The 27,489-nt window shown below is 40.1% G+C and overlaps 1 protein-coding gene and 1 long non-coding RNA gene across 3 annotated transcripts in view; one reads left to right on the top strand and one right to left on the bottom strand.

The window, feature by feature from the left end:
- Positions 1-11,634: 11,634 nt before the first annotated feature.
- On the bottom strand, positions 11,635-26,458 carry LOC113576446. Its single transcript, XR_003410513.2, has 3 exons — positions 26,332-26,458; positions 25,305-25,433; positions 11,635-11,702 (listed from the first exon to the last, which is right to left on the bottom strand). It is a non-coding gene; the product is annotated as an uncharacterized LOC113576446 (long non-coding RNA).
- The window catches only part of epc1a (enhancer of polycomb homolog 1 (Drosophila) a), a 28,433-nt gene continuing 21,701 nt past the window's right edge, over positions 20,758-27,489 (top strand). The window contains exons 1-2 of one of the 2 annotated variants that reach the window (XM_035533384.1): positions 20,758-21,035; positions 25,075-25,159. Coding sequence is in view for 1 of the 2 variants with exons in the window: in XM_035533383.1 (XP_035389276.1) it covers positions 26,778-26,930 (153 nt within the window). In the remaining variant the exon portion in view is untranslated. Of the gene's footprint in view, positions 21,036-25,074; positions 25,160-26,487; positions 26,931-27,489 lie in introns of those variants that run through there. The other variant, XM_035533383.1, reaches the window with a different exon arrangement.

The raw sequence follows: 27,489 nt of genomic DNA, 5'->3' as shown, positions 1-27,489 counted from the left end.
TTGTTTTGTGGCCTACACTTTGCCTACAAGTTTCTGCCAAGTTATAGACTTATTCTGTGTATGGTTTTATGATTTAAAATACCAGTATGGGTGTTTAAGACATGTTAATGTTTTTAACCCCCTTTCTTTTTTCCTTTTTGCCAATTTTAATATTAATTTGTGCCTGTTTCTTATTTGTAAGCAGCTGATCTGTGACTCCCCAGCTAGGCCATGCACCAGTTCAGTGTGGTTTGTCAGGTAAATATGGACTCCTGAGGATTTGATAAAATCACCATTGTTCCGACCAGTTTACTTCGCAGCATGGCTCAATGCATTTAATACTTAGGAATCTTAGTGCATAGCCTTTTTTAGAGGCTATTTTAAATGTTAGCAGAATTAAAGTGCTTATCAGAGAATCTGAATTGCATTCAGATGCAAAATGTGCTGTGGTAATTATGCATTTATTGAATACAAGTGGTGTGAATTATAATAATCCAGGTTATCTGAGATTGTCATGTAAGTATAGAAAGATATTCGCCTTAAAGTACTGCTTAAATGTGCTTTGATAGACCTAAGTGTAAGTCAGTAGGAATTCTCTTGTTTGCCAAAATGGCAGATACTTTGAAAGGGTTTAAGTTGTTGGGTGTTATTTTCCAGATACAACTTTAAGGCTGGCCACAGGTGGATGGCTCAGGGCTTGTTCACGGAGCACGACATCACTAGGGCTCTTACCATGGCATCCAGCAAGCTGTGCAATACCCCTGCACTGGGCATCACAGGGACTTGAAGACAGTGAACCTGTTGTACTACCACCCCAGGTAGTACTCATGCCTAATCATAACCAACTTCAGCCTGGCATACTGGGGGAGCAGGCACTAGCTCAGGGGAGGCAGTGGCATGGTAGCAGGGGGAAAGCATGGGGGTGGAAGTGGCCAAGGGATGACAGGTTGTGCTCTGTCAAGGAGTGATGATGTAGAGGTTACTGGACATAGAAAAGGTTGTGGTTATATAGGTCTAAAAAGGTAAGGGAGCGATAGTTGATTACAGAAGATTAGATGATGGAAAATCCAGAGAGGGCAGTCGTGGAAGTGTTGTTGCTATTGGGCAAGATGAGAGAAGAGATACGAATGAGTGTCTGATTAGTTCTGGAGATGAAAGGGAAATAGATGAGAGCTTGAGATTTGATGGAAAGCAGTGGAGGCAGCAGTGGTGTGGAGGATAACTGAACTTGTGGTCCTGCACTTTTAGAGGTTACTGAAACAACCAAAGGGGAAGGGGGAGATGCAAGTCAAACAGATGGTTTAGGGATTTATGAACACAACAATCTTGGGCTTGATGCAGTAGAAGGAAGCATGGATGCAGCCAGTCAAGAGCAGGAAACCCATGTGATAACATTACAGGTGCAAAAATGGAAATGTGCTGGGAGCAGTGAGGGTGGAGATGATAATAAACACACAGCTAGGCAGTGAGCATACTGTGTGGCACCCCAGAGTGCCTGGCTCCTGAGATGGTATGCAGGAGACCTTATAGCTGTGTAGTGGACATGTGGGCACTGAGGGTTATCTACATCCGGCTGACTCGTTTCATTCTCTTCAAGCAGTACTGCCAGCCTTGCCTCTTCAGGACCATCCTCAGTGGTAGCTACAACTTCCACTGTGAAGTGAGTGGCATGATGTAAGTTATAGGTCACATCATGTTATGGATGGATAATTCTCAAAATATTAATTTTATGCCTTAGGTTTACCACTTTCCAACACAAATCTTATTAAAGCTGTTTTCTATCATTTATAACCTTTCCCACAACCTTAGTATGCAGACCATTACAGTACTTTTAAGCTTCTCTGTGCTGAGGAAACTTTCAGTACAGTCACAAAGGTGCATTTTTGTTTATTTAGTTAAGCCAGAATAGTAGGCCTTAATGCTACATTTGATTTTTGAAACTTGCTATTTTCCACCCTATGTGACAGGCAAAAAATTAGTCAATAACATCTAAAACAGACTTGTCTATACCATAGGTTTCATATTTTCAAAAAGCAGAAGTTTATCAGGGTTTTTGAGGGCTGGCAAATCTGTCAGTGATGTTTGCGTTGTGCCATTATAAATTATGGAAAATAACCATCCTATAAGCTATGTTGAAACATAGTGCCTATCAATAAAGCAGTATTTATTTGTGTCTTACTATGTGAATTCAAGCAAAAAGGAAATATAGAGCATACAAATATATTCATTCTTGTAAAAGATTCAGTTTATTTGTTAATGATGTGTTTAGTATAACATATCCAACATAGAAAAGACATATGCCCCAGATCTAAATGATCTAGTGGTCTAGGAACAGTTTTGGTAGGTGTAAGGACAGCCATTGTAATGGTAACTGGAAAGAGGCAGTGGAACAAGGACCAGTCAACAGCATGCTATGAACCACAGAGTAATCTGTGTGTGTGAGCTAAAATGTGGTCATGCAAACATGCTTGAGGCACCTGACAGTCAGGCCGGCCCTCCCATGACTAGTTAACACACTGTAGCTCAGGTGTTACCAGCCTGGCCTGCGGATGTTTACTTTTGTGAGCTGGGGTGGCAGAACCGGGGGAAAGGAACGAAAAGAAAGACATCATAAATGTGCCACAAGGCCTTTATTACCTTCTTCACTTATTATTCTCTATCACTCACTCTCTCTCTCTCTCTCTCTCTCACTCTCTCTCTCTCTCGCTCGCTCTCTCTCTCTCTCTCTCTCTCTCTCTCTTTCTCTCTCTCTCAAACACACACACACACACACACACGCACACAAAATCATTTTCACCTGACTGCCATGACATGATTGTCGCAAAGGCACCTTGATTAATTTTTTGGCTTTTACAGATCAATAACACTAAATACAGCACCTCAAATACAACTATACTAGTTTCATTCAGTATAATTACAGCACTCACTCTTTGAGCTCTTTGAAAAGCATTGCGAATGCAGAGCAAGATAGAACTTTGTAAAAGAGTGCAAAATAAGCAATGTCTTTACACCAACTCGCTGTGAGTTTGAAAGCTGTTTAACAAAGTGTAATTAAAAACTACTCAGCCATTACTTATAGGGAACACCCCATACTCAGCAAAGATCTTCACGTTACTTCAGAATATATTTAAACTGATAAATAAGAACCCACCTACACTATGACGAGTGATAGATAAGGGCTGCCATGACAGACAGTCATTATCTCAGTGTTTTTTTTGTTTTTTGTTTTTTAAGGAAGGCACTTTTCCTTTACCATCATCAATAAAAGTTTTTAAAGAGGTTTATTTCCTTTGGTTGAGAAATGAAATAGAATGTCTTATGGATTTTTTTTTTTTTGCCTTCTGAAATTGTTCAGTGTGCGTGTATGTGTCTGCGAGTGAAGACTGCTCTTTGAATTCCATTCGACAGCAACAATCTTGCAATTGTCAATTTCATGGATGATTAATTGTCATTACTATGTGAGGGATGGGGACATAGGGAGACCAAGTCATAAAGAGAGAACTCTGAGGTGGAGGATGATTTAGCACTAGTCTTTCTCTTTTCTGTGTATGGTGTAGATGGATGGGGAAAGCGGTCTGGGGATTTTGCTTTGCTCCACAGGCCATGCATACATTACTGCAGTGTATCGCATACATAGTTTGTCTCCCCTACTACTTCCTCCCTAATGTACTGTTTGGGTTGGTGATGCTACTAATCCACAGAAGTAGTCATATCTAGTGAAGACTTGTAAATGAAAGCAGTCTAACTGATGGCTAAATAGCATGTTTTCTTAGAGTTTAGAGTATATTTTCCTCATTTGCATAAGTAAGAGTCACTGTGCTCATGCTCCTTCAGTGTAATTCTGGTATGATACAGCTATAGATAATGAACTTAAGAAGAGGAGTTGCTAGTTGCTAAGGAAAATGGAACAGAGGCGTGTGTAAAGAAGGAGCTTTCATTTCAGCACTTTTCATATCTGTCTGTATGTTTTCTCTAATCGATTGGTTTATTCTGTTATTTGGAAAGTGTCATGGTATGGCCCCTCCCCCCAAACGTCTCCCTGTGTGTGTGTGTGTGGGTGTGTTTGTGTGTGTGTGTGTGTGTGTTCGTCTGTATGGCCATACCCTCCTTGTGTTTGACACCTGCTCCTCACTGTGTTTCACCCGTCCCGATCACCATACCCATCCCTGTCTCGCTCACTGTACCGGTTGCTTTGTCCCCCTTTATGTCTGTGCATGTGCCCATCAGTGTGACGGTCCCTGTGTCTGTTCTCGTCCTGGTCCCTGTCTCCCTCCCATCTGTCCTGCTTCTGCTGGCTCGTGTCGAGTCGCTTGGTTCCCCTGCCTCGCCACTTGGCATGGGATTCGGGCCGTGGCCCGATAGGCTGGTGCCTCGGGAGCCGTGACATTGGGGAGGGGCTCTGTCATGGTACGGCCCCTCCCCAAATGTCTCCCTGTGTGTGTGTGTGTTCGTCTGTATGGCCACGCCTGCTCCTCATTGTGTTTCGTTAGCACGCATGTATATAAGTCTTGTGTTTGAGTGTCTGTGTGGGTCGATCTTTGAACCCAATAGCCTGCGTGCTATGCTCGTGTTGACGTGTCTAAATAAACGTATGTGTTTGTTTTACAAACTGGTTCCTGCATTCTGCTCAGCCTCCTCGTCACAGAAACATTGACCGCTAAAGGATGCCGGGAAAGAAAAGCAAGAAAAACAAGAAGAGGAAGAAAGCACAAAACTGTTCCTCCCCAGCCCTTACAGGGAAACCCTCCATATGCCTGGGCACTTTTGGTACCGTGATAACAGGGGAGAGTGCGCCTGGAAACTTTTGGGGGGGGCCCTGGGTGTAGTTCAGGGGAGGACTCCGTGGTGGCCTAAAGGCCCCTGACGGACTATGAGAACTGGTACAAGGGAGACCAGTATCCAGGTCCGGACTCCGCAGGATCCCATTACCCCTACTGGGACTACCAGGAGAGCTATGGGGAGTATGAACAAAGTAGGGGCTATACGGACGTCAGCCTCCAATTGGAATGTACCGAAGTCAGCTTCAGGTCAGACTCCGCTATCCATCAGGTGGAGAGGAGGCCCTCCATAGGGATTCTCTCTCGGAGATGGACACTGTATTGGCAGATTCCGTGAGCGAAGAGCCTCCAGTGCCTAAGGTACCACCTAAGGTTCCGCCCAGGAGGTGCCAACCTGGAAGAAGTAGGCTGTCCAATGGAGCTTGCAGGGAGGCGTCATCTTCCAATGAGGACACTCCTCCCATGAAGGCTCGCAACACCAGAGCTCAGGTGCCTACACTGAAGCCTCGTAAAGGCAAGAAGGCGGCATCACAAGAGTACGCTCCTGAGACGGCCCAATCAGCTGGCGCGCCTCCAGATGCACACGCGCCGAAAACGGAGCAGCTGCCGCCACACAAGCCAGCGGGGCAGACTCCAACCTAGCCATCATGTGGAGGACTGGCTGGGGCTCCAGCTACCTTCCCTGGACTGTTTAGTAGTGCTTTATGCAGTCATGTTCTCGTACCCGTGCCAATCACCATACCCATCCCTGTCTCGCTCACTGTATCAGTTGCTTTGTCCCCCTTTATGTCTGTGCATGTGCCCATCAGTGTGTCTGTCCCTGTGTCTGTTCTCGTCCTGGTCCCTGTCTCCCTCCCATCTGTAATGCTCGCACTGGCCCATTCAGTTCGTTACTGAAGGTCGACTGAGGTCGTTCAGTTCCCCTGCCTCACCACTCCGCGTGGGTTTCGGGGCCGTGGCCCGATAGGCTGGCGCCTCAGGAGCCACGCCATTGGGGAGGGACTCTGTCACGGTACAGCCCCTCCCCTCAAACGTCTCCCTGTGTGTGTGTGTGTGTGTGTGTGTGTGTGTGTGTGTGTGTGTGCGTTCGTATGTATGGCCACGCCCTCCTTGTGTTTCACACCTGCTCCTCATTGTGTTTCGTTAGCGTGCATGTATATAACTCTTGTGTTTGAGTCTGTGTTGGTGTATGTTTGAACCCTATGCTCGTGTTGACGTGTCTAAATAAACGTATATGTTTGTCCTACGAACTCGTCCCTGCATCCTGCTCAGCCTCCTTGTCACAGAAAGGATTATGCTCATTAACTTAAAATAACTCTGAGACTGCTCAGAGCTTGTGACATTTAGTGACTAATGCCTCTACACTGAGATGGTGGCATGATCAGACTTCCATACCATCTGCCCAGACAGGGCTATTACAGTACTCGGGGAGTCTCAAAATATCTGTTCTTTTCAAGTACATCCACTGCATCTGTTCTATCACATGTCAAGAAGTATGCTATCCGCAACCTGATGCAAAAAATGAATAAAAGCTATACTAACATGCTTAGGATCTGGCCCTGTACACTCTGTATATTGTAAATTACCTCCTACTGCTACAATTGATGGGAACCTAAAGGGTTATTTGAAAGTCACACTAGCACAATTCTTGGGTCTAGTCTAATTATTCTAGGATACTCTTGCCAAATTACATTAACAAGCCATGTTTATTAATATTAATGATAATAAGATATATTTATATAGCGCCTTTCACAAAAACCCAAGGTCGCTTTACAAACATAGTGAATGGAAATACTGAGAAAAAAAAGGTAAAGAGAAAAGAACAGGAGCGAATAGGTATAGGAAGGGAGTTCCAGTTGGAATGTGCTGCAACACTAAATGACACCCATCATGGACAACCTAAACCTAGGGACAGTGAGCAGACCTGAATCAGAGGACCTTAATGAGTGAGATGGAATGTATGGGTTGAGTAAGTTAACAATATAAGAGGGTGCAAAGCCATGGAGTGCTTTGAAGGTTAGCAGAAGAATTTTGTATTGAATGTGTTTATCTATTGGTAACCAGTGTAACTTTTTAAGTACGGCCACGTTATGCACTAATTTCTTTGTGGGGACCAAGACTCTAACTGCAGCATTTTTCACACACTGAATGGTGTGGAGAGATTTAGAAGGTAAACCATAGAGAAGTGAATTGCAATAATGTTTAATTCACTTTGTTCCCCTACACAGTTTAGATTGCTTCATGTTAATTAGATTTATACATGAAAAAAGTACAGTGGTTCCCTACCCCACCCCTTGTTCTTCCATGCTCTTCATCACCTCTGCATGCATTTGTGTTCTCCATACTCAAACACACTTGATCCAACACAAGTGCTAATTATCAGGCTCTTTATGAGCTGATTCAAGTGTGTTACAGCAAGGGAAATGCAAAAATGTGCAATGCTTTGGGGTTTCTGAGAACCAATTAACTCCCCTCTCTCTCTCTCTCTCTCTCTCTCTCTCTCTCTCTCTCTCTCTCTCTCTCTCTCTCTCTGTCTGTCTCTATCTGTCTCTCTCTCTCTCTCTCTCTCTCTCTGTCTGTCTCTATCTGTCTGTCTCCCTCTCAGTCATGGGGCTCTGTATCTAACCACACCAAAGACTTCATAGAGCATCTGTTGAGCCTCAACCCTGAGGGGCAAATGACAGCTGAGCAAGCTCTGGGCCACCCTAGCTGGCCACCTTGGTTGCCTGCCCTTCCAACAAGAACCTGCATTGGACAATATCCCAGAACATGCAGCAATGGGCATTTCAGGCCTCCTCCCAAGGTACCAGCTTGGTCTTCAATCCTGGGTCACAGTCTTAAACCTGCCCTGGGTCACACACAGGTCCTGAATCACAGCCATCAGTTGGCAGCAGATCTAAGCACAGTACAGTGGTATGTGGTTAAAGCTCCTGCTCTGAGATTGACTGTACTCCATCCAAAGCCCCAGAGATAGCCAAGTTCTTCACATTACAACATCAATCTTAAACATTACTCTTACCTCATAATACACCTACAGAGCATGTCAAAAGCTATATTTAATTATTTTTAATTGCAGGGAATACTAGGCAGAAGGGAAAAACTGAAAGAAAGATTTGAGCCCTGCATGTTAAGCACCTCTGATGTCAAAAGTCAAATTCTAATTTATGGCTGATTAATCAGAGAGATATAAAATGATGTGATGAAACTTATAAGTAGTTTGAAGTTCAGGTTTTAAATAAATATTCAATTAATTAGTGCCTCACAGAACTCCACAGCTGCATAGAAAAGGCATTGAAAATGCATTGTTTTTCCAAGCAGTTTTAAATTAAATTAAAATACAAAAATCTTAAAATTAAAATGCAAATAGTCTGAAAAGTGGCCTAACTTCTAAATAGGTATGACTTCATTATTGCACACTTTTTTTTCCTTGCTTATGTATATTCATGTTTTTTACAGTGGGTTCCCACTGGTGTTGATTAAGTAACATTTATCTTGCACAAAATAGATGGATTTTTGGTTAAATAATTATGGGTATAATAAACTGGACTTTAAAAATATTCCTGCATCATCAAGAGTTTTGAAATCTGAATATAAAATATCTCCTAAAACAAAAGACCAGTTATACTGCAACTATAAATGAACATTTTAAAGTGTAAACTAGCATTTCTACTTTACATTGGTAGTGGACAGAAGGAGAATCTTGTGCTACATTACGATTGCCTTAATTCAATTTTTTTTGCAAAGGTCCAGTCTTTTTACCTTGATTGTTTGCATTCATGTTTGTGAGTGACCCTTATGTCATTAGTGTGACGAAATCTCTGCCCAGAAAGGAGCCACATGCACTATATTATCAAGCCAGGCTATCACTGAAATAGCAAAATTAATAAAATAGCAGTGCAGGCATTCCTTGCAAAGATTATTAGCTGTGGAGGCTGTCTGACAGTTGGATTTAGGGGAGCAGCCAATACCGAGCAAAAAGCAAAGCTGATGCTGTTTTATCAGGGTCAGTGCAGAAGAGAAGCCAGAAGCAGAAGGACCAGGATGTGGACATATGCACCTGCACAGCTTCACGTCAGATAAATCCATCTGATCTGCTTGTTTTTTCTTGGGTCATTCACTGTTCAATCTAGGGCCACATATGAAAGTGTCTCAAACAGGATTTGAAAAGATTGGATTTTGTGCTCCCAATTCATAGATCTCTGTCACATGTATAGCAAACAATCTGCTTTGGGCCTCTTCTAGCCTTTAACGTGATCACAGCTTAGTCAAAGTGGACCTCTGCTGACAGAGTTTCCTCACTTTGGATTTTGCTTAACAGAAAGCAAAGAACTTGTCAGCAAATTGCTATGAGCAGCTCTCCTATGGTACAAGTAGGAGCTTCTGAAACTTCAGTGATTTCTTCACTGCTAATGAAGCAACCTTTCTTCTATAGGATCCCCTGGAGTTTTGCTGCCTTTTTATTACATCTGTGCCATGGCAAACCTACATGGGGTTTGGCCGTCTGGTGCTTTTGTTGTCTGGCCAGTAACATAGTTTCACAGTGACATTCATGAGTCATCAGCAGTAATTAAACACAAGGTAGAGGAAATGAAACTGAATGTTACTTTTTTTTTTTTTTAAGTTAATTGAATGTCAAAGTTAAAAAAAGAATTCTACTGCTAGTGTGATGCAAATAACCCTTCAAGTTCACATCAGTTATAGAAGTTGCAGGTAGCCTGTCTACTGCCAGCCACCTGCAGAACTTTGCATATACACTTTTAAAGAATAATCCCCTAATGCAGAGAGAAAGGCAGATTCAACATTTGTGCTACCTTTATATAAACTATTACCTGTTCTTAGAAGAAATGCAGCTTGACCCCCAGTCATTCTGTTATGGTAAGTGAGTTTTAAGGAATATTATGGATGGCTACAGAGGATCTTCTGTGTATGACCTGAATAACATGTTTGCAGAAGGCACAAAGCAGTGCTTATTTATTTATGTATTTATTTATTTATTTATTTATTTGAAAGCTCTAACCCGTCACAACAGAATCGTTGAAATCCTTGCCTTAAAGGCTTTTCACCAGCTCAAGAGATTTGGGTTTAATTTATTTGCTCTTTACATCTACTTTGAGTATACCTACCTCAGAGAAAAAGAGGTTACACCATACCCATTTGCTCATTGGCAACTTCATCGTCAAAACTTTTTATTTAATGAAAATAAGAATATATTTCCCCCTGCTGGGCAATTGAGGTATCATGAAATACTATTTCAAAAGCCCTCTGAATAATTGAAAATTCGTTTCTAAATATCACACACTATTCATATTTTTGTCTTTCAAAATTATGTACAATATTTTTGATTACTTTCATGATTGTTTTGTTTATTTCTCTTGGTAGGCCATCACCTTCACACAGGATTGAACATTTGGAGTGTTGAGCTAAAATGAGATTCCTGCATGGTTTTTACCCATCATTGTTACAAAACTGATCTTAGGACAGGATTATGCTTTGAGCTGGTTTAGGAACACCAGACCAGAGCTTGTGCTTTATTGTTTGTTAAAGGACTTAAGCCTTAACCCAAAAAACAAACTGCCAGGTGTAGCACTTCTCTAAAACAGTAAAAGAAGAGAACTGGTTATGATTCCTACCTAAGATCCATGGAAAACATAAGTAACAGTCAACCGCATAAGGAATCCTAACAAAACAAACAAACAATTGTTTTCACACTACACATCATCATATGGTTTTACACTCACCAGTCACTTTGGTAGGAACAACATTTTATAAATAAGAATATAAATTCCAAGAATAAGAATTCCAATCTTGGGTCAGTCATGTTCTGTCATGTCTTAATAGTAATAGACAACCTGTTCTATGGTCAGCACTCTTACTTTTGTGACATTTGATTTTTTCAGTCTAGATATTGCTTCAACTGAAATTATACATAGGCCCTCTAGCAAAAACCCATGCTTGTTAAAAGGATGAGGAACAAGGAAGTGAATAGATAACCGAAATCTGGAAATTATCCAAGATTTTTGGATGCTATTAGAAAGGCTGAGCTGTTCTCCTCCCACAAGACAGAGCAGATTAGTTGGGCTGAGATTTCACTACCAGAATAACCACCATCTTGGGGGAATTGTAAAACAAGTACAGATCTTTGATGTAGTAAGATTTTTCTTGTGTAGTAGATTAACAAATGAGGGATTAATGATCAAAAGTAATTGTATGGGTTTTCATTTCAAAACTACTGAACAATGTAGTTTTACATTTTATTCCACTATGTTTCTGCACTGTATGTCTTTAGTGCTTCAATTTATTACCTGACAATTGAAGCATATTTGTCTCATTCCATAAAATAATCTCAAATAATGCATACATTTCTGAACTGTGGGATAATATTTTAGATACACACATTTATTTCTAAGAAAGGAATTTAAGTAACATTGTCACGGAACGCTCGCCTCCCCCGAATCAGGTGGTTTGGCCCGCCACGTGCAGTGGGAGGGCGGTTTTGTTTGTAACCACACCTGCACACACCTGCACCTTGTTCATCTAAATGTATATAAACCCATGTCAAAGAGTGCAGGGTGTTGGTTATTGTAGCCGTAATGTGTGGATGTTTCGTGTTAATGTAAAATGTACTCTTGTATCTGTCTAACGTTAACCGTTTCATGTTCCTAGTGTGTAAATCTTGTGAGTGCCGATAGTGTGCTATGTTAATAAATGTATGTCCCAGTCAGTGGAGTCTGTGCATCCTGCCCCTCGCCCTGCAGCACTCGGGCCACCGCACGTTACAAACATACCTTATCACAATGCTAAGATTTGCTTTAGATTTGAGGGTTTCTTAGGGATCCTGCTTGGAGCTTTGCATGCTGAGTGCATAGTTTTTCCTCACCTCCTAGTACATGACCTTGATGACTCCTCTTGCATTGCTGTGCTGCTTGGGCAGTTCTCAAGGCAACTCTGGTAATGGAGAAAATAAATCAGGCTTAAAACTTCACAACCCAGAGATCTAGTGACACTTTTTTTTTGTTTTCATATTTGTTTTATATTAATTTCACTTTCACAGTGCACTGGGATATGATGGCGTCTCTATAGCAAAATTCCTGTATAGTATATGGGGGTTGTTAGTTTGTTTGTTTGTTTGTGTTCATTGTTGTTGTTTGTTTTATTGCACATATCTTGAGTGGCCGTTCCTCTGCAGATGACAGAAGATTAAAAAATACTGTGTTTTTGCTTGCTTGGTTTTGGGGCCTTTGTAGATCAGATAGTTATCCTCTACAGCAGCATAACTGCACAGATGCTTCCACCCTTTGCTCTGTCCTTTTTCCTATCAGAACAGTTTGGGCCTGGCTAGCAATGATAGCCTCTTCACTCAACCAGTGAGGAGTAATAACAATAATAGTACTACATTTTAATTGTATTGGTATATTCTTTTACCCAAAGACACTGCAATGGGTTCTAAACCATCTGGAGCTTATGGAGGAACAAGGAGCTGATGTCAATGAGGAAAGAGTTACAGTAATCTGTGCGACTGGATTCAGCAGCAGAATAGAAGGGGCATGGCCAGAGATGGGCAGGGTTGTGGATCTGAAAGAAAGATTTTGACAGTGGATGTAATGTGGGCATCAAATGAGAAGGAATGATTAAATGTGATTCCAAGGTTATGAACAAAGGGGGAGAGACATAAACCTGTCGTGTGTTTTGCTGGGGATGGATTTTGAAACATTAAATTCGGTTTTTGTCATCTTGAGCATGAAAAAGTTATGCTTTTTTTAACTCAGATATTATTTATTTTGGATTACCCTAACTCATTGCCAAACAGTTTCAGAACACTAGTCCCCTACAGTGCCAGGAAATACGGCCACCATCAAGTTCCCGCAAGCTCCTGTATTTTCATTCTGCAGACTCATGAACAACTCAGCAGCTGTGCAAAGGTTGTCCATAGAAACAATATAACCCTTCCCCTTATGCTGGGGACAAGGCCCTTTTCTACAGAATGCCAAGTTCTATTAAACTGACTCCACCAGTGTAAACTTAGATAAGCATAAAATGTTTTGACATTGATGAAAAAAAAAATAATTTCTTCATACCCTACCTGTGGCTGGAATATACCTTGTTTGAATATACAGATTAAAAACACTGTTCTGCAACAAGAAACAGGGGGAATGTGAACAAATGCATGTCTGATTAAGTAAAAGAACCCAAATGCATCCAGGGTAGGAGCAGAATGCATGGTACACATTTGAACCCTTTAAATGAACACAGGCTACAGTCATTGCTGATGTTGTTACAGTACAACTGCATGGGTGGGAACCATTCACTCAGTTGGAATCATTTTTTAAAAATGGCAGGAGAGTAAGTGATCCTTGTTAAATTGTAATGTACTCCAACTAGTAATCACCATATTTTATAAAGGTACCAGTAATCTATTGCTTTTTTTCTGTAACTAATGAAATACATTTATCGTTTTGTTTCCTAATTGTGTAATGCCATCACATGTATTCCATGCCTAATCAATCCTGCTGATGGGCAGGGGTGGCAGTATGTTGCAGGGGTTAATTATGGAAGGAGTTGGTGTTGAGATTTCAGTGTCATTGACATAGCAGTGAAAGGCCAGGCTAAAGTGTTGAAATATGTGGCCAAGGTGGAATATGTAGATGATGAAGGTGTCCGAGCATTGAACCTTGGAGGACACCTTGAGTGACAGAAGAGGTGGATGTGGTGTAGGCAGAGAGTATGATGAGCTGTTGTCTATCAGGTAAGAGGTGAGCCAATCCAAAGCAGAGCTTTCAACACCCAGTTCACATAGCCTCAGGAAAAGGGCAGAATGACACCCTTGTCAAAGGCAGCACTCGGGTCTAAGAATGATGTTGAAGGCTCCAGAGTCTGCAGCTGTGAGAAGATCATTGGTGATCATTGGCAGAGCAGTTTCAGTACTGTGGAGTGGACAAAATCTGTATTGGGGGTTCACAAGATCATTATATTGCAGGCAAGCGTGGAACTGATTAACAGCAATACGTTCAATGGCTTCGGATAGGAAATAGAGGCTGGAGATGGCATTGTGGTTATCAAGATAGGTTTGGACCAAGCCAGATTTTTATGGATGAGAGTAATAGCTGCAGTTCTTGACACAGAACAGAACCTAGAGACAGTAACTGAATGAGTGAGGTAGGAGATAGTAGGTAAGCAGGCACTAAGTGGAAGGATGAAGATCAAGGGAGCAAGTTGAGAGTATGACGATTTCAACAATGCAGAACGAACAAACAAGGTCAGCTGTACAGAGACAGACTGTGGAATGGAGGGTGGAAGTTATGAAGACAGAGGAAGTGGGAGTAGAAGAGGTAATGTAGTTGGAACCCACCAGAGAATTATAATTTTGAGAGATTTTACTTTCAAAAAATTAAAGAAAAAGAAAAATAGTTGCATAGATCAAAGGAAGCATATATATTGTTTTCCAGATATGTCAGTAGTTCGCAGACATGCAGAGCAAACTAGATCAAAAGTACGTCCATGGAAAAAAAAGCATGTTTTATGAAGTGAAAACAACTAGTTGACATAGTATTGCCCAGTGATGGGCAGGAGAAGTGGTGCTGAAGTCACTACTCCCCAGGTTGCTGGTGGGGCTACATGGCCTTGGCTGAAGGTTCTTTGGTTTCCCTTTGTTTTTTTGGTTGTGATAGATGGTACTCTATGACAGAGATGGCACTCTGAGATTTAATACACAAACTGTCTGCTATACCATAGATCATGAAGAATATGTGTGTGTATGTGTGTGTGTGTGGGGGGTGGGGGGTGGGGGGTCCAGTATTGCACAGAGCTTTACACTGTCAGTACTAAATGTGATAATTGGATCTTCTTCAAAATGATCTGCTCATGATAAAGCAATAAAAGTCATTGTTATTCTCATGCTGATGTATTGTCTCTCCCTTTTCCAATCATTCCCTCTCACATACCACCACCCTGCACCAACCACAACCCACCTCACTGGCATGTCTGTCATTCAATTTCAACATCAAGTCATATTTGTTGTGTGAAGTCAGACATTCTCTGATACTCAAGATGGCAATGTAGCAATTATACAATATTAGACAAGTGGTTTAAATGGTGGTAAATACATGAAACATATTTTTAAAAATAGTATTATAGAATTATTGTAAGAGTTTTTTCCTCCCGTCCCAAACAAAAAGGGTCAGTCACGAATTTAAATAAAAATTGGGAAGGTCTATAATCTACAAGAATTAATCCACTAAAATGTAACAATATGTAAAGAGCATTAGCAATATGTAAATAAACATAATAATGTGCTAATAATATGATGTTTTCGATTGGTGCCCAGCATCTCTTTGAACTAAGCCCACCAGAACAGGTTTTTGAACTACTTAGAAAAAGGCTGTTTGATCATTAACCTTAAAACAATAAAAATGTTAACATTGCTGAATTTTTACATGTATAGGTTCCCTTCCTGCCATCAAAATAGCTCTGACCCGTCAAGGAGACAGTTTTTAGGTAGCTGCAAAGTCACATCCACATGAATGCCAGGACCCAAGATTTCCAAGCAGAACAATGCACAGAGTATCAGATTGCCTTCATGGTCTTGCCTTCTTCTCATGGTGCATTCTGGGACTATTTGTCCCCAAGTACAAAGTGTCCATCCACATGGTATAAAAGAAAACATAATTAATCAGTCCTGACCACCATCTTCCATTGCAGTTCTGCTGATCACATACCCATTGTAGGCACTTTTGGTGGTTGTCAGGGATCAGCATGGGCACTCTGACCAGGCTGCAGACATGCAGCATCATACACAGCAAGCTGCAAGGTTACGTGTTCTGACACATTTCTATCATAGCCAGCATTAAACTTTTTCAGTAATTTGTGCTGCAGTAGCTTTTCTGTGGAATCAGAACAGACAGGGCTAGCCTTTGTTCCCACACTCATCAGTGAGCCTTGGGTGCCCATGACCTGGTTGCTGGTTCACTTTCCTTGTATCACTTTTGGTAGGTACTAATGACTACATACCAGGAACATACCAGATGACCCAGTCATCTTGCCATCACAATTTGTTTTTTGTCAAAGGCACTCAGATATTTGCCCATTTTTCCTGCTTCCAACACACTGACTTCAAAAACTGACTTTTCACTTCACCTCATATATTCCACCCCTTGATAGGTGTCGTTGCAATGAGATAACCAGTGTTAATCACGTCAGTTTTATGACTGGTCAGTGTCGTCTTTATCCATATAAATACAACTAATAAAACTAGAATATGACTATTTTTAGTTATTTATAGAATAGTAAGCCAGGTATTGAAGGTGAATATGTGTATGATGTGCCATAAGTGTCTTGCGTGGCATGCATGTGCATGTGCACCCTGTTCTCAAACTGGTCACCACCTTGATTTAACTAAGCAAATAGGTAAGAGCCTCCCATTGGATAATTACTGCATGGGTGATTATGTTTCAGCTGGCAACAAGTTATTTAACCCTAACTGATGCAATGAGTAGCTTCTCATTTGTTAAACAACCATGTCGAAAACACATCCTGTGGTCGTAGTAAGATGTTAATCTGTTTCAAAAGGGTCAAATTATTGGCGTGCATCAAGCAGAGAAAACATCTGAGGAGATTGCTGAAACTACTAAAATCGGGTTAAGAACCATCCAACACATTATTAAAAAGTGGAACCACAGTGGGGAAACATTATCTTTGAGGAAGGAATTTGGTCAGAAAAAAAATATTGAATGATCGTGATCGGCGATCACTTAAACGTGTGCTGAAATCAAGTCGTTGAAAAACAACAGTAGAATTCAGGGATATATGTAATAGTGAAAGTAAAAGCATTTCCACATGCACACTGTGAAGGGAACTGTGTGTGTGTGTGTGTGTGTGTGTGTGTGTGTGTGTGTGCGCTTGTGTAAGGAGTTACAAAATAAGGATGGTTTTTTTTATACTTATTTTTTAATCATTTTAAACAATTCTTTTTTTTTTTTTTTTTTTTACAAAAAGTTAAATTGTGCTGTGACCAATAACGGGGTCAGGTCTGCTTATGCAAGGAAAAAGAGAATGGACAGAGTCTTTGATTAATTAATCAAAATATTTTATTTGTCTCTGACCTTTGTACATGCTTCATCTATAAAATATAAAGGTGCAAAAAAGTTATATATCATGTTTTGAAAACGATAAGTGCCATATGCATTTGTGTGCCTGCTCCTCAGGGCATGGCATATGGGTGTGATTTATCTGAGTATTGGCCTGGCTTTAGTGGAACTGTATATGAATTTCCTGTGTGAATTTGTGTGTGTGTGTGTGTGTGTGTGTGTGTGTGTGTGTGTGTGTGTCAACTGGCAGCTTTTTCTGCAATGCCAGAGGTGTTTGTGAGAGTAGTACCTGCACCTGCCCAGATAGCCCCTCTCAGAAACTCACATGTGACATCTGCCCATCCTAGTAGTTACATAAGAGAATTTGCACATTCATTTCATTCTTTCATATTCTTTTCAATCTCATAATGCATACATCCTCCTAACTTTTCACTCACTCCTTCAGTCATCTATTCATCTATTCATTTGTTTATTCCTTAACTTTTTTCCATGGTCATTGGTCTTTAATCCTGATTGCCATTTATGTGTATCCATGGAACACTGTAAGCGGTTGAAGGGTGAAGGTGAAGTATTGCTCAGTACCGTAGTGAACCTCTTTAATCTCATTATTGCCTTTTATCATTCCCTCACACAGAGCTCATCTGTGCTCTCCTGGGTAGCTCACAGGGAGAGTGTGAACAGTACCCATGTAAAGCTCCTCTTGCTGCAAGAAAAACAGAACAGAGACAATATTCAACCCTTCCCGTGTGTAATAAAGGTGTTCTATATAGCCCCAATTTCATGTGACTACTGTGGAATATCACAATCAACAAATTCAAAACCATTATTAACCCAAAGTAAAATGGAAATCCATGCACTATTTAGACATCCACACTTCCACAGAGCAGATTTCACAGAGAAGATTCTAGAAAGTGGTTTATAAACTTCAGCGCCAGCTTCTTCACCATATAACGCAGCACTGCCACCTAGAGGACACACATGAGCAGCTTGCCTCTTGTTTAAATTAGTTAGAATAAGATTCAATTGTTTGCAACAAGTTTTTTAAAAGTGTGTTTCCTCTATTGATCACAAGGTGGTGCACAAAACATATGTATACAGGAATGCGAGTGATTTTACAGTAGAGTATTACGTTTTGTGGCAAGACAATATCACAATTTTTAAGTAATCATAGTACTGCACAGAACAGAACAGTTATTATTTTATATCTACATGTTAGGAAACTAACAAAACTCTCTCTTTCTTTGTGTAATAACGCTGAACTGAAAGTGCATAAGATTAGCCTAATGCAAGAACCCTAAGTGAGATAAGTAGGAACAGATGAGGGGGAGCAAAGGGAAAGTGTGGAAGGAGAAAAATGGGCACAGAGAGAGGGAGGTGGCATTGGAGGGATAAGCTGAGAGAACGAGAGGGGGAGGGGAGCGCAGGAAGTCAGCTAGAGAGCCAGGCTCCCCAGAGCAAGCATTGCATAACACAGCAATAATCTTTAACTGTACATATACTGCAGCACAGCTCCTACTGTACATGAGCACTGTATCATAATTTAGAACACAACAGTGGATTCAGTAGTAATAACTATATATAAATATTACATTCCTATTCAAAAATATTAATGCCATGCTAATATACATGACTACAAGACAATGATGTACTATTATATTTCATTTGAGTGCAATAATTCAACAGAGAGAAGGCATACACTGAACATCCTAAATAATATTAACGTCTCTAACATTTCCATAACAGGCTCTAGGAAATTTAAAGTCGACAGGCCCATTCTGCTTTTTGATGTTATGTCATATCCTTTATTTTTAAATGCCACCCATATATGCCATGTTTTGTGCCCAAAACAAAAACTTCTGAACAATTCAATTGGCTGGTGCCTCACAGACATATCAGCTTGAACTAAAAAAATCCTTTTGAAAATTAGCCCATTCCTTGGTGATGTGTTAAAATATATATCCAAACACACTCAGGTTTTATGGGGGAAAAAAAAAAAAAAAACTTTTTAAAAATACATAAATACATGTCAAAAGTGAAAGTCTTAATACACTTAAAATAAATGTACTGGAAGAATGAAATAATACCTAAATTCTACTGTTAATGCATAGGTTTTTGAATCATTAATTAGTTTAACTTACACCAACTTCAATTCTTCAAACATTTTGAGTGACATTACTCTTGCATTTTAGGTATCTACCAAAATGCCAACAATTTCTCATAGTATTTCTAATTAATAATACACACTGCCTGGCCAAAAAAAAAAAAAAAAAAAAGTCACACAAATAGTTGGACCGCCTTAAGCATGGATTACAGCACACATTCGCTGCGGCATCATTTCCACAAGCTTCTGCAATGTTACATTTATTTCTGTCCAGAGTGGCATTAATCCCCCCCCCCAAAGATCTTGTATTGATGGGAGATTTGGACCACTGCACAAAGCCTTCTCCAGCACATCCCAAAGATTCTCAATGGGGTTCAGCTCTGAAGTCTGTGGTGACCAGTCCATGTGTGAAAATGTCTCATGCTACCTAGACCTGACTAACTGCAACAACCCCAAATCATAGCACTGCCCCCACAGGCTTGTACGGTAGGCACTAGGCATGACGGGTGCATCACTTCAGCCGCCTCTCTTCTTAGCCTGATGTGCCCATCACTCTGGAACAGGGTAAATCTGGACACATCAGACCACATGACCTTCTTCCATGGCTCCAGAGTCCAATCTTTATGCTTCCTAGCAAATTGAAGCAGCCTCACTGACAAGTAGTTTTCTTAAGGCTATACAGCTGTTTAGTTCCAACCCTTCGCATTGTTCGTGTGGCAATGCTCTTACTTTCACTATTAAACATATCCCTGAGTTCTACTGTTGTTCTTCTACGATTTGATTTGACCACACGTTTAAGTGCTCTACAATCACGATCATTCAAGATTTTTTCTGATCACATTCCTTCCTCGAAGAAGATGTTTCCCCACCATCCTTCCACTTTTTAATAACGCGTTGGACAGTTCTTAACCCGATTTTAGTAGTTTCCGTAATCTCCTTAGTTATTTTCTCTGCTTGATGTATGCCAATAATTTGACCCTACTGAAGCAGATTAATAGCTTTTCCACGACCACAGGATGTGTTTTCCACATGGTTGTTTAACAAATGAGAAACTACTCACTGCATCAGTTAGGGTTAAATCACTTGTTGCCAGCTGAAACATAATCACCCATGCAGTAATTATCCAATGAGAGGCTCTTACCTATTTGCTTAGTTAAATCCCGGTGGTGGCCTTTATTGGCCAGGCAGTGTGTATTGGTTACATATTAAATGCATCCCTGTCCAGAACAGGTTAGAAATTACGTAAATGTTGTCCGATGCTCAGATGCTCAACAAAAAAATGTCAAATGTATATCGGTCCGTAAAAATATAATGTTTAGCCTAAACAAAATGTTTTGGCGTATACCCCGAAAATTGTTTCTTCTAATAATAATACTTATCTTGTTTTCTCATGATGCAGTTGTGCTTTTGTAAAAGGAATTATTTATTTAAACCATTCTGTACTATATGAAGGATTTGTGTAGTAGAAATACACATATTTCCCCATTTAACGTTAATATAGTATAAAACAATGAGCAATATAAGTAAAAGAAATGGAAAGGTAAAACGCAATATAATAACAATCACATATCACGTTATTAAATACCGGAAGTAAAAAGGTTTGATTTGCACTTCTTTGTTAGATTTTAAAAATGTCTTAGACTGAGAATTTCAGGTAGTCGATAACATAGGCAGTTGAATAAATCTATAGCCCATGTACAATAAACTCCTTGGTTGTGTGGTTTCGGCTGTTCCACACGTGCACGCCAGCCCTGTTGCTCTCTACAGGTGATTGGTGCCACATGACGACCAATCAGCGAGCGTCTGATCGCCAGTGCCAAGTTGTTAACCCCAGATCGGACGATGAGTCGGTCAGCTGGAGTGATCATAAACGCCTATAACGACTTTAGTCGACAGTTAGTTTATTAAACTCATTTATGTATGTGTGCTTTCTGACAATTAAGTAGAAATGAATACGGATCACCCAGAAAATCGGAAATATTCTACGAGGATTTTGCTGCATAGCGTTTGTTGTCTTCAAGCTCTCAGTTCCAACTCTGCAGTCTTCATATGGTCAGGTAGCTTAGCTTGTCACCATCCACCCTAGTGGTTAAACTGGTAAGTTACTCTTTTCATGAACAAAACTAATAACTCTTTTGTTTAATAGATGTAATCTATTTCACCCACATTAATAATAGTAAGTTTAGCTGTATCCAGTGAAATGAGGTCAAGGCTGAACAGTTTTGCCAGATGTAGCTAACCCTAGCTATCTTAGCTTACCTCGATAGGAATTTCTTGGCATGGCCCATAATGTCGCCCTAACCTTCGATTTCCTTTTAAAATGTTTGGCCTAGCGAGCTAGAAAACTAAAAAAATGACCAGCCTTTAACAGAAATTCATGTCTTAACAGACGCTCTAAAATATGTACAGTTTCCCTAATCCAATTTGGTCGTAGACGAAGATAACTTATTTTGTTGTTTGTTTCTATTTGTAATTGTTGTCCAATATTACCTCATGTTAGTTCGCCCGTGTCGCTCCTATGCAAATAATGTTAAAACGATGTATATTTTAATCAGCTTGTGGACACTATCGTGGTTTCCAATCAAATGGTTTCCTTTTACGCGTTACAGTATTCGACAACTGGGTGTTTTACGATTATTTTGGGATACACAGACCTTGTTAAGTAAAACGTGGCAATGGAAACTTTGTATATGTTTTTGTTGCCTGTCTGTTCGCTTTGTGTTCGATTTCCGGCGGTAGATTTGCGAACCTCTTTGCTACGTCCAACTTCCTCAGGCTTCACCACCGTGAGGATGCACAGTAGAGTAGTTTTATAGACCGTTCACGCCATATTGTTTCGAGTGAGCGGTTGTAAAGTTAATTTGCTTTTTAACAGTTTAATTTGACGTGTGTTGATGGGTAGTGGCTCTAGCTAATTACTGTCAAAACCGACTAGATGGCGACGCCATGAATGTGCTTCAGCCGTGACCGACAAATGCAGCGACTACCGGAGCGAGAAGTTAAATCATAGTTGATCTTGCATCAGTTCGGTCGACGACATTTCAGTCTTTTTGCTCAACAAGCATTTTTTTCCCGAGTTAGCGTGGCACGGGTGATTTTCAATCTGAATAAATGTAACGGGATTGCCCCTTCTTGCCCCTTTCGCATTACCTAATTGCAGCTCGTACAGTAGCTAGTTGTCTTAGATAGGCGGGACTAGTGGTTTAGTTATTACGGCCTTTATATTTTGTCGTATTTAGTTATTTAGGAACCTTTGCGTCGAATTAGTTTGCGGAAGTCGATATACATTAATTTATAGTTGGATTTTTTTTCACTAATCGGCCTTTACTTTAAAACGTCTAGTGCTGGTGTTGGCCACATTCTTTGCGTTAATCTTTGGTCCTGGTTATCTGTAATGCACAGAAAGGCCCTCTCAGTTTTGCCCCAGTTTTGTCTGATGCAGTGGGGGAAGGGGGAGGCCTTTGTTTTGGAGCCACATTGTCTAGGGTGCAAAAGATGGGGGGGAGGGGGTGTCTGTGTCTTTCTTTCTTTGAAGTGTGTGTCGTGTGTGTTTAAAGATTTCATTGTATTTCACCAGAACTAGCTAATTCTTTTTTTTTTTTTCGTTTTCGGATGACCATTTTGGGAAAACTACCACGTTAAAAGAAGGAGGGAAGGATAGGGAGGCGGAGCTGAGGCCCAGTTAGAGGCGGATCCTTTGGCTTTTAATAAAAGCCTCTAATGCACATCGTCACTGGCACAGGAACATGTTAAATGGCATTGCAGTGTGGAAGTAAGAACATGTAATAAGTCCAAAATTGCCTGACCACATAAAATTACTTATGTTGCCCATGAGTGTTCAGTATCATTGAGGCGTAATTGATTATTCAGTGATGTTATTAATAGATAATAGCCATGAACATTAATCACTCAAAGTTGAATCTCTTTTGAAAGTCAGAATCTTTTTGTTGGAATAGTGCCTCCCTGCTTCAGTGTTTTGATTATAGGCTACCACCCAATACCAATTGTTCAATGTAATTTTGTATTTGGTGTTTGATTTAGCAAAAAGCTTTAGCTTTATTGCCACAATGTTCTACTACTGCAGTAGTTCCTTGTAAGATAGATAGATATCTATAGAGATGGATGGATATATAGATATAGAGATATAGATATAGAGATATAGATATAGAGATATAGATATAGATATGAGAGAGATGGATGTATAGATAGATAGATAGATAGATATACACATATATCTGTGTATAGATTTTTTATATATATATATATATATATATAATAGATAGATATGAGAGAGAGAGATGGATATATAGATAGATGGATGGATATGAGAGAGATGGATGGATGGATATAGATATAGATGGATGGATATATAGAGAGAGAGAGATGGATGGAGATAGATAGATAGATAGATAGATATGAGAGAGAAAGAGATGGATGATAGATAGATAGATAGATAGATGTGTGTGTGATATTTAATATTATATAAATATACATTTTTCTCTTCGTAAAATGGCTGAGAAATAAAACAATGTTGCATTCGTCAATGCCAGTGTTGGCCATAATCAGAATGTTCTTGCCTGTGAACTATTACTCTGTGTATTAGGCTACCCCACTCCATTTTGTGCAATCAAAGGGAGTATTAATTGTGCAAATTCAGCAACTAGCAACTGATGGTACAAAAGAAGCAGGTACTTTCATTGGTTTTAAGTGTTTACGTGAGGAAAAAATGGATTGTTATACATAAAGTGGAGCAAGAGCTGTGCATTCACATTGGAATTGTTTAGCATTCTATTTAACTCACCTCTTTAGTGAGGTTCATTTAGATATTTAAGCCATTTCTAATGTTTAAAGGTCCTGCAAATTGAGTAACAAAACAGTCTTTAAGTCCCAATTTTACCCAACAGAATGCATTAGCTTTTCTATTACTGAAATGTTTTACAGATTTACACTTCTTAAATAAGCTTCAAAGCTACCTTACAAGGGCTACATAATGAAAGGTTTTGTTAAACTTCCATTGCTAAATTCTTCAAGATATTTGAGCATTTCAATTTTTTTTAATCCAGTATCAACACCAATTAATGTTTTTGGGAAATCAAACGCAGTTCAGTTTTTATTTATTTCTTTGAGACTACTTGAAATTAGGCCTAGTTCAAATCTAAGCAATATTTATTAAGTTTGATGCTATATTATCAAGACTTTATTGATCCCTGCCTTTCATTTTGAGCTGCAAGAGCAATCACTGAATTGTAGAATATTAGCAGGTCTTGTGTTTCGCTTTTACTTGAGCTATATGAGGCAGTTTTCAATTAGACTATAGTCTAAGGTGCAGATAAGTGAAATCTTAGACTAGATATAAAACATCACTAGAAATGTTAATAAGTAAACTATTAACTGTAATGAAGACCACAAATTGCCAGTAATTAGTTGAGCAGTGAGGGCAGTGTTTCCCATAACACATATTTGACAGTTAGCTAAAATACAATATTGCATTTGGAAAAGGTTGACATCTCCAGGTCTGGCTCTGGCACCTACTAAATGTGCATCTATCAATGTGTTGCCTTTTCTTTGCTTCATCTTTCACTCTCTCCCTTTCATCCTCCAACTCCAGAATTGAACAGTCTAATAATACATGATTAATGGTGCTTTTCACAGTACTATGTGTTGACAGCCTGTGATGTGCACCTCTGTGTATTAGACTACCCCCTCCATTTTGTGCAGTCACAGAGAGTATTAAGTGTGACACTATGTAAATCTAGCAACTAGGTGCAACTGACTATACAAAAGAACAGTCAGCAGGTTCTTTCATTGGTTTTTGTTATGGCATACATAAAATGGAGCAAGAGATGTGCATTCACATTGGAATTGTTTAGCATTGTAAATTCTATATTTATTGAGGCTGCACATTTTTATAATGAAGGCTGGTAGGCTAATTATTCTATGGCTGAAATGAAGTTTCAAGTTGGCATTCAAAGTCTCCTTGTGATTTATGGCACTGTAGACAACCTGTAATGCAGGTTATGTGTTTCCTTCAAATTTATTGTGTAGTGTTTAGATTTTATTTATTTATTTTGTGTGTGCAGTTTCTTCCTGTATCCAGTGTATCCACAAACCCATTTTCTTCTATTCATTTTTGTAGACCCTGTTTGATCCAACCCAATGGTTAATTTGGATATAATTTTGCATGGGCACATCTGTCAAGACTATGATACAGAGGCTTAAAGGTGAGTCATACCCTTCCAGTCTGGTTTGTATAGTATGCCTTTTGGTCATATTCATGTTATCCCTGTGGCAGGAGATGCCCTTTTCACATAAGTATATGGAGGAAACTGTGAGGCCCAGTGACAGGATGCTGTTACACTTACTTACATTTTCAGCATTTGGTGGATGTTCTTATGGAGAACAACTTGCATATCACACACTGTATGCTCCCTGGGAATCCTCATGTGCTTGGTGTTGCTGGCACCTTGCTTTTGCTCAGGTGAGCTAGAAGAATACCTGCAAGGAAGGGATTCACAGAAAAAGGAGGGGGTTGGGGTATGTACAAAAAAAATGATATAATATGATTTGGAATTAAAAAAAAAAAAGATCCAAAAGATTAAAAATGTGCATATTGTATGGAAATAAATACTATCGCTGTTTGCTTATTTTCCCAAAAAGTATTACATAAGTGAGAAGGAACTACTATGATTTTTATTTAACATCTACAGGGGAACATGGCGCATCCTAATACATCAGTGATGGACCATGCAGAAAAAGCATAAGAAGGCAAAGTAGTTTACAACGACTGCAGCACTATGCCATAATAACGATTATTTATAATGACAAACATATATTAGGAAAGTTGGACAAGATGCGTATTACGTCGTTTATATGGTGTTTAATGTTGCAGTTTTGATTTTCCATACTTCCCAACCCACTTGGAGCAACGTGGTCAGCAGGCTACGCAAATGCGTCACTGTAACTGTAACTGCTGTTTCCATGTGATCCAGCAGAGGGCGACGTCCACCAATGCAAGTGGCCTGCATTTAAAGCCCCGTATCCCGCATCGTATTTGTTGTAATTAATACTAACAGGTTTATTTGAGTTTGTCATGTAATGACCCAAAGCTAAATAGAATGCACAGGTTTAAGATTGTGTTTCCAAACATGTACTGCTACAATTTTATGCGATGTTTAATGGTTTGTGGAGATTTGTGATTTTTAAGATTTCTTTTTAATTTGAATATCTTATCCCGTTGTTGTCAGTTTAGTATTTGATATTGTGAAGGTCGATTCAATTTATTTATTTATATATAATTTATATATAATGGACAATATGTGACTATGATTGTTGTATATAACTGAAATTTTCCACGTGTAGTATAAACCAGCTGTGGAAGCGGGACAAGGCCTACCTGAGCCAGTTGTGGGAGCCGGTATAAAATCCTGTTTATTTGGGAGCGTGTGCGTTGTTCCCCATCCCCCACCGCCTCCACCCTCAGGGCGTCGCGGGCGCGCACGCGTGCTACACCGAGTGGGAATGGCTGGTGTGAACGGGAGGAGGAGGGGGGTCGGGCCGCAGGAAGCAAACCGAGAGTTAGAGTTTTTAATGTCCGCCATGTTGGCCATGGCGTGCTGAACCAGGGAGACAGAGCGGGTCCACGGAAAAAAAGAGACCGAGAGAGAGCGACCAAGATCCGGGCCTTTCCGGCTCCGTTCTTCTCACTGGACGCATATTTTGAAATCGGGTCAATCAGCTGACTTCGAAGAACGTAACAGATTCATCAATGAGAACGTTACATATTTCGTCTGTGAATTTAAGGGGACCTTTTAGATTTATGCTAAATCTTTCGATATAAAAATGAGTAAATTGTCGTTTCGGGCACGGGCGCTGGACGCTACCAAGCCCCTACCCGTCTTCCGCTGCGAGGATTTACCAGACCTGCACGAATATGCCTCTATTAATCGGGCAGTACCACAGATGCCAACGGGGATGGAGAAGGAAGAAGAATCGGTATGTTTTTAAATGCAGTAGATTTATAACGTGCACATTTTTATTTTATTTTTTTTAATATAAGGAGCGCCCTGCTACAGCCTGCGCAAGTTTGCACAAAATGGCCGCCCTTCGTTTTCTTTCTTCACGGTAAATGGTGTCAGCTATGCGTAGTGCACCGAATGTTTTAGCCTGTACACGACAAATAAGATGTTATCTGACAGTTTTGGTTGGAATAGTCGTGTTGTATTAGCTTGTCTGGCTAGGAATTGGTTTGCAAAACACAAAGGAGTCACGTGACGATGGCAGAACCGCCATTTTGTTGAAATTCTCTTCGCTTCGGTCTGGATCCTGCACGGGTGCAGTTACGGTGAGCGAGAACCAGGGGGCACAACGGAGCTGCACAATTAAGTGACGTGCATTTGCATGGATGACAGCAGTGTTGTCTACTGTGTACGTTTTCCTTTACTCCGATTTAAATTGGTAGCGAGTTTGTATTTGTATTTACCTACCAGTTCTTCTCGCGTTTGTTCCTCATAGTCTTGCCTCAAATGGACACTTAAGAGTTTGCACTTTAAGG

This window comes from Electrophorus electricus, chromosome 14, assembly GCF_013358815.1.
Source record: "Electrophorus electricus isolate fEleEle1 chromosome 14, fEleEle1.pri, whole genome shotgun sequence".
NCBI lineage: Eukaryota > Metazoa > Chordata > Actinopteri > Gymnotiformes > Gymnotidae > Electrophorus > Electrophorus electricus.
Note: the sequence above shows the minus strand (reverse complement) of the source record. Positions and strands in the feature narration are given on the sequence as shown.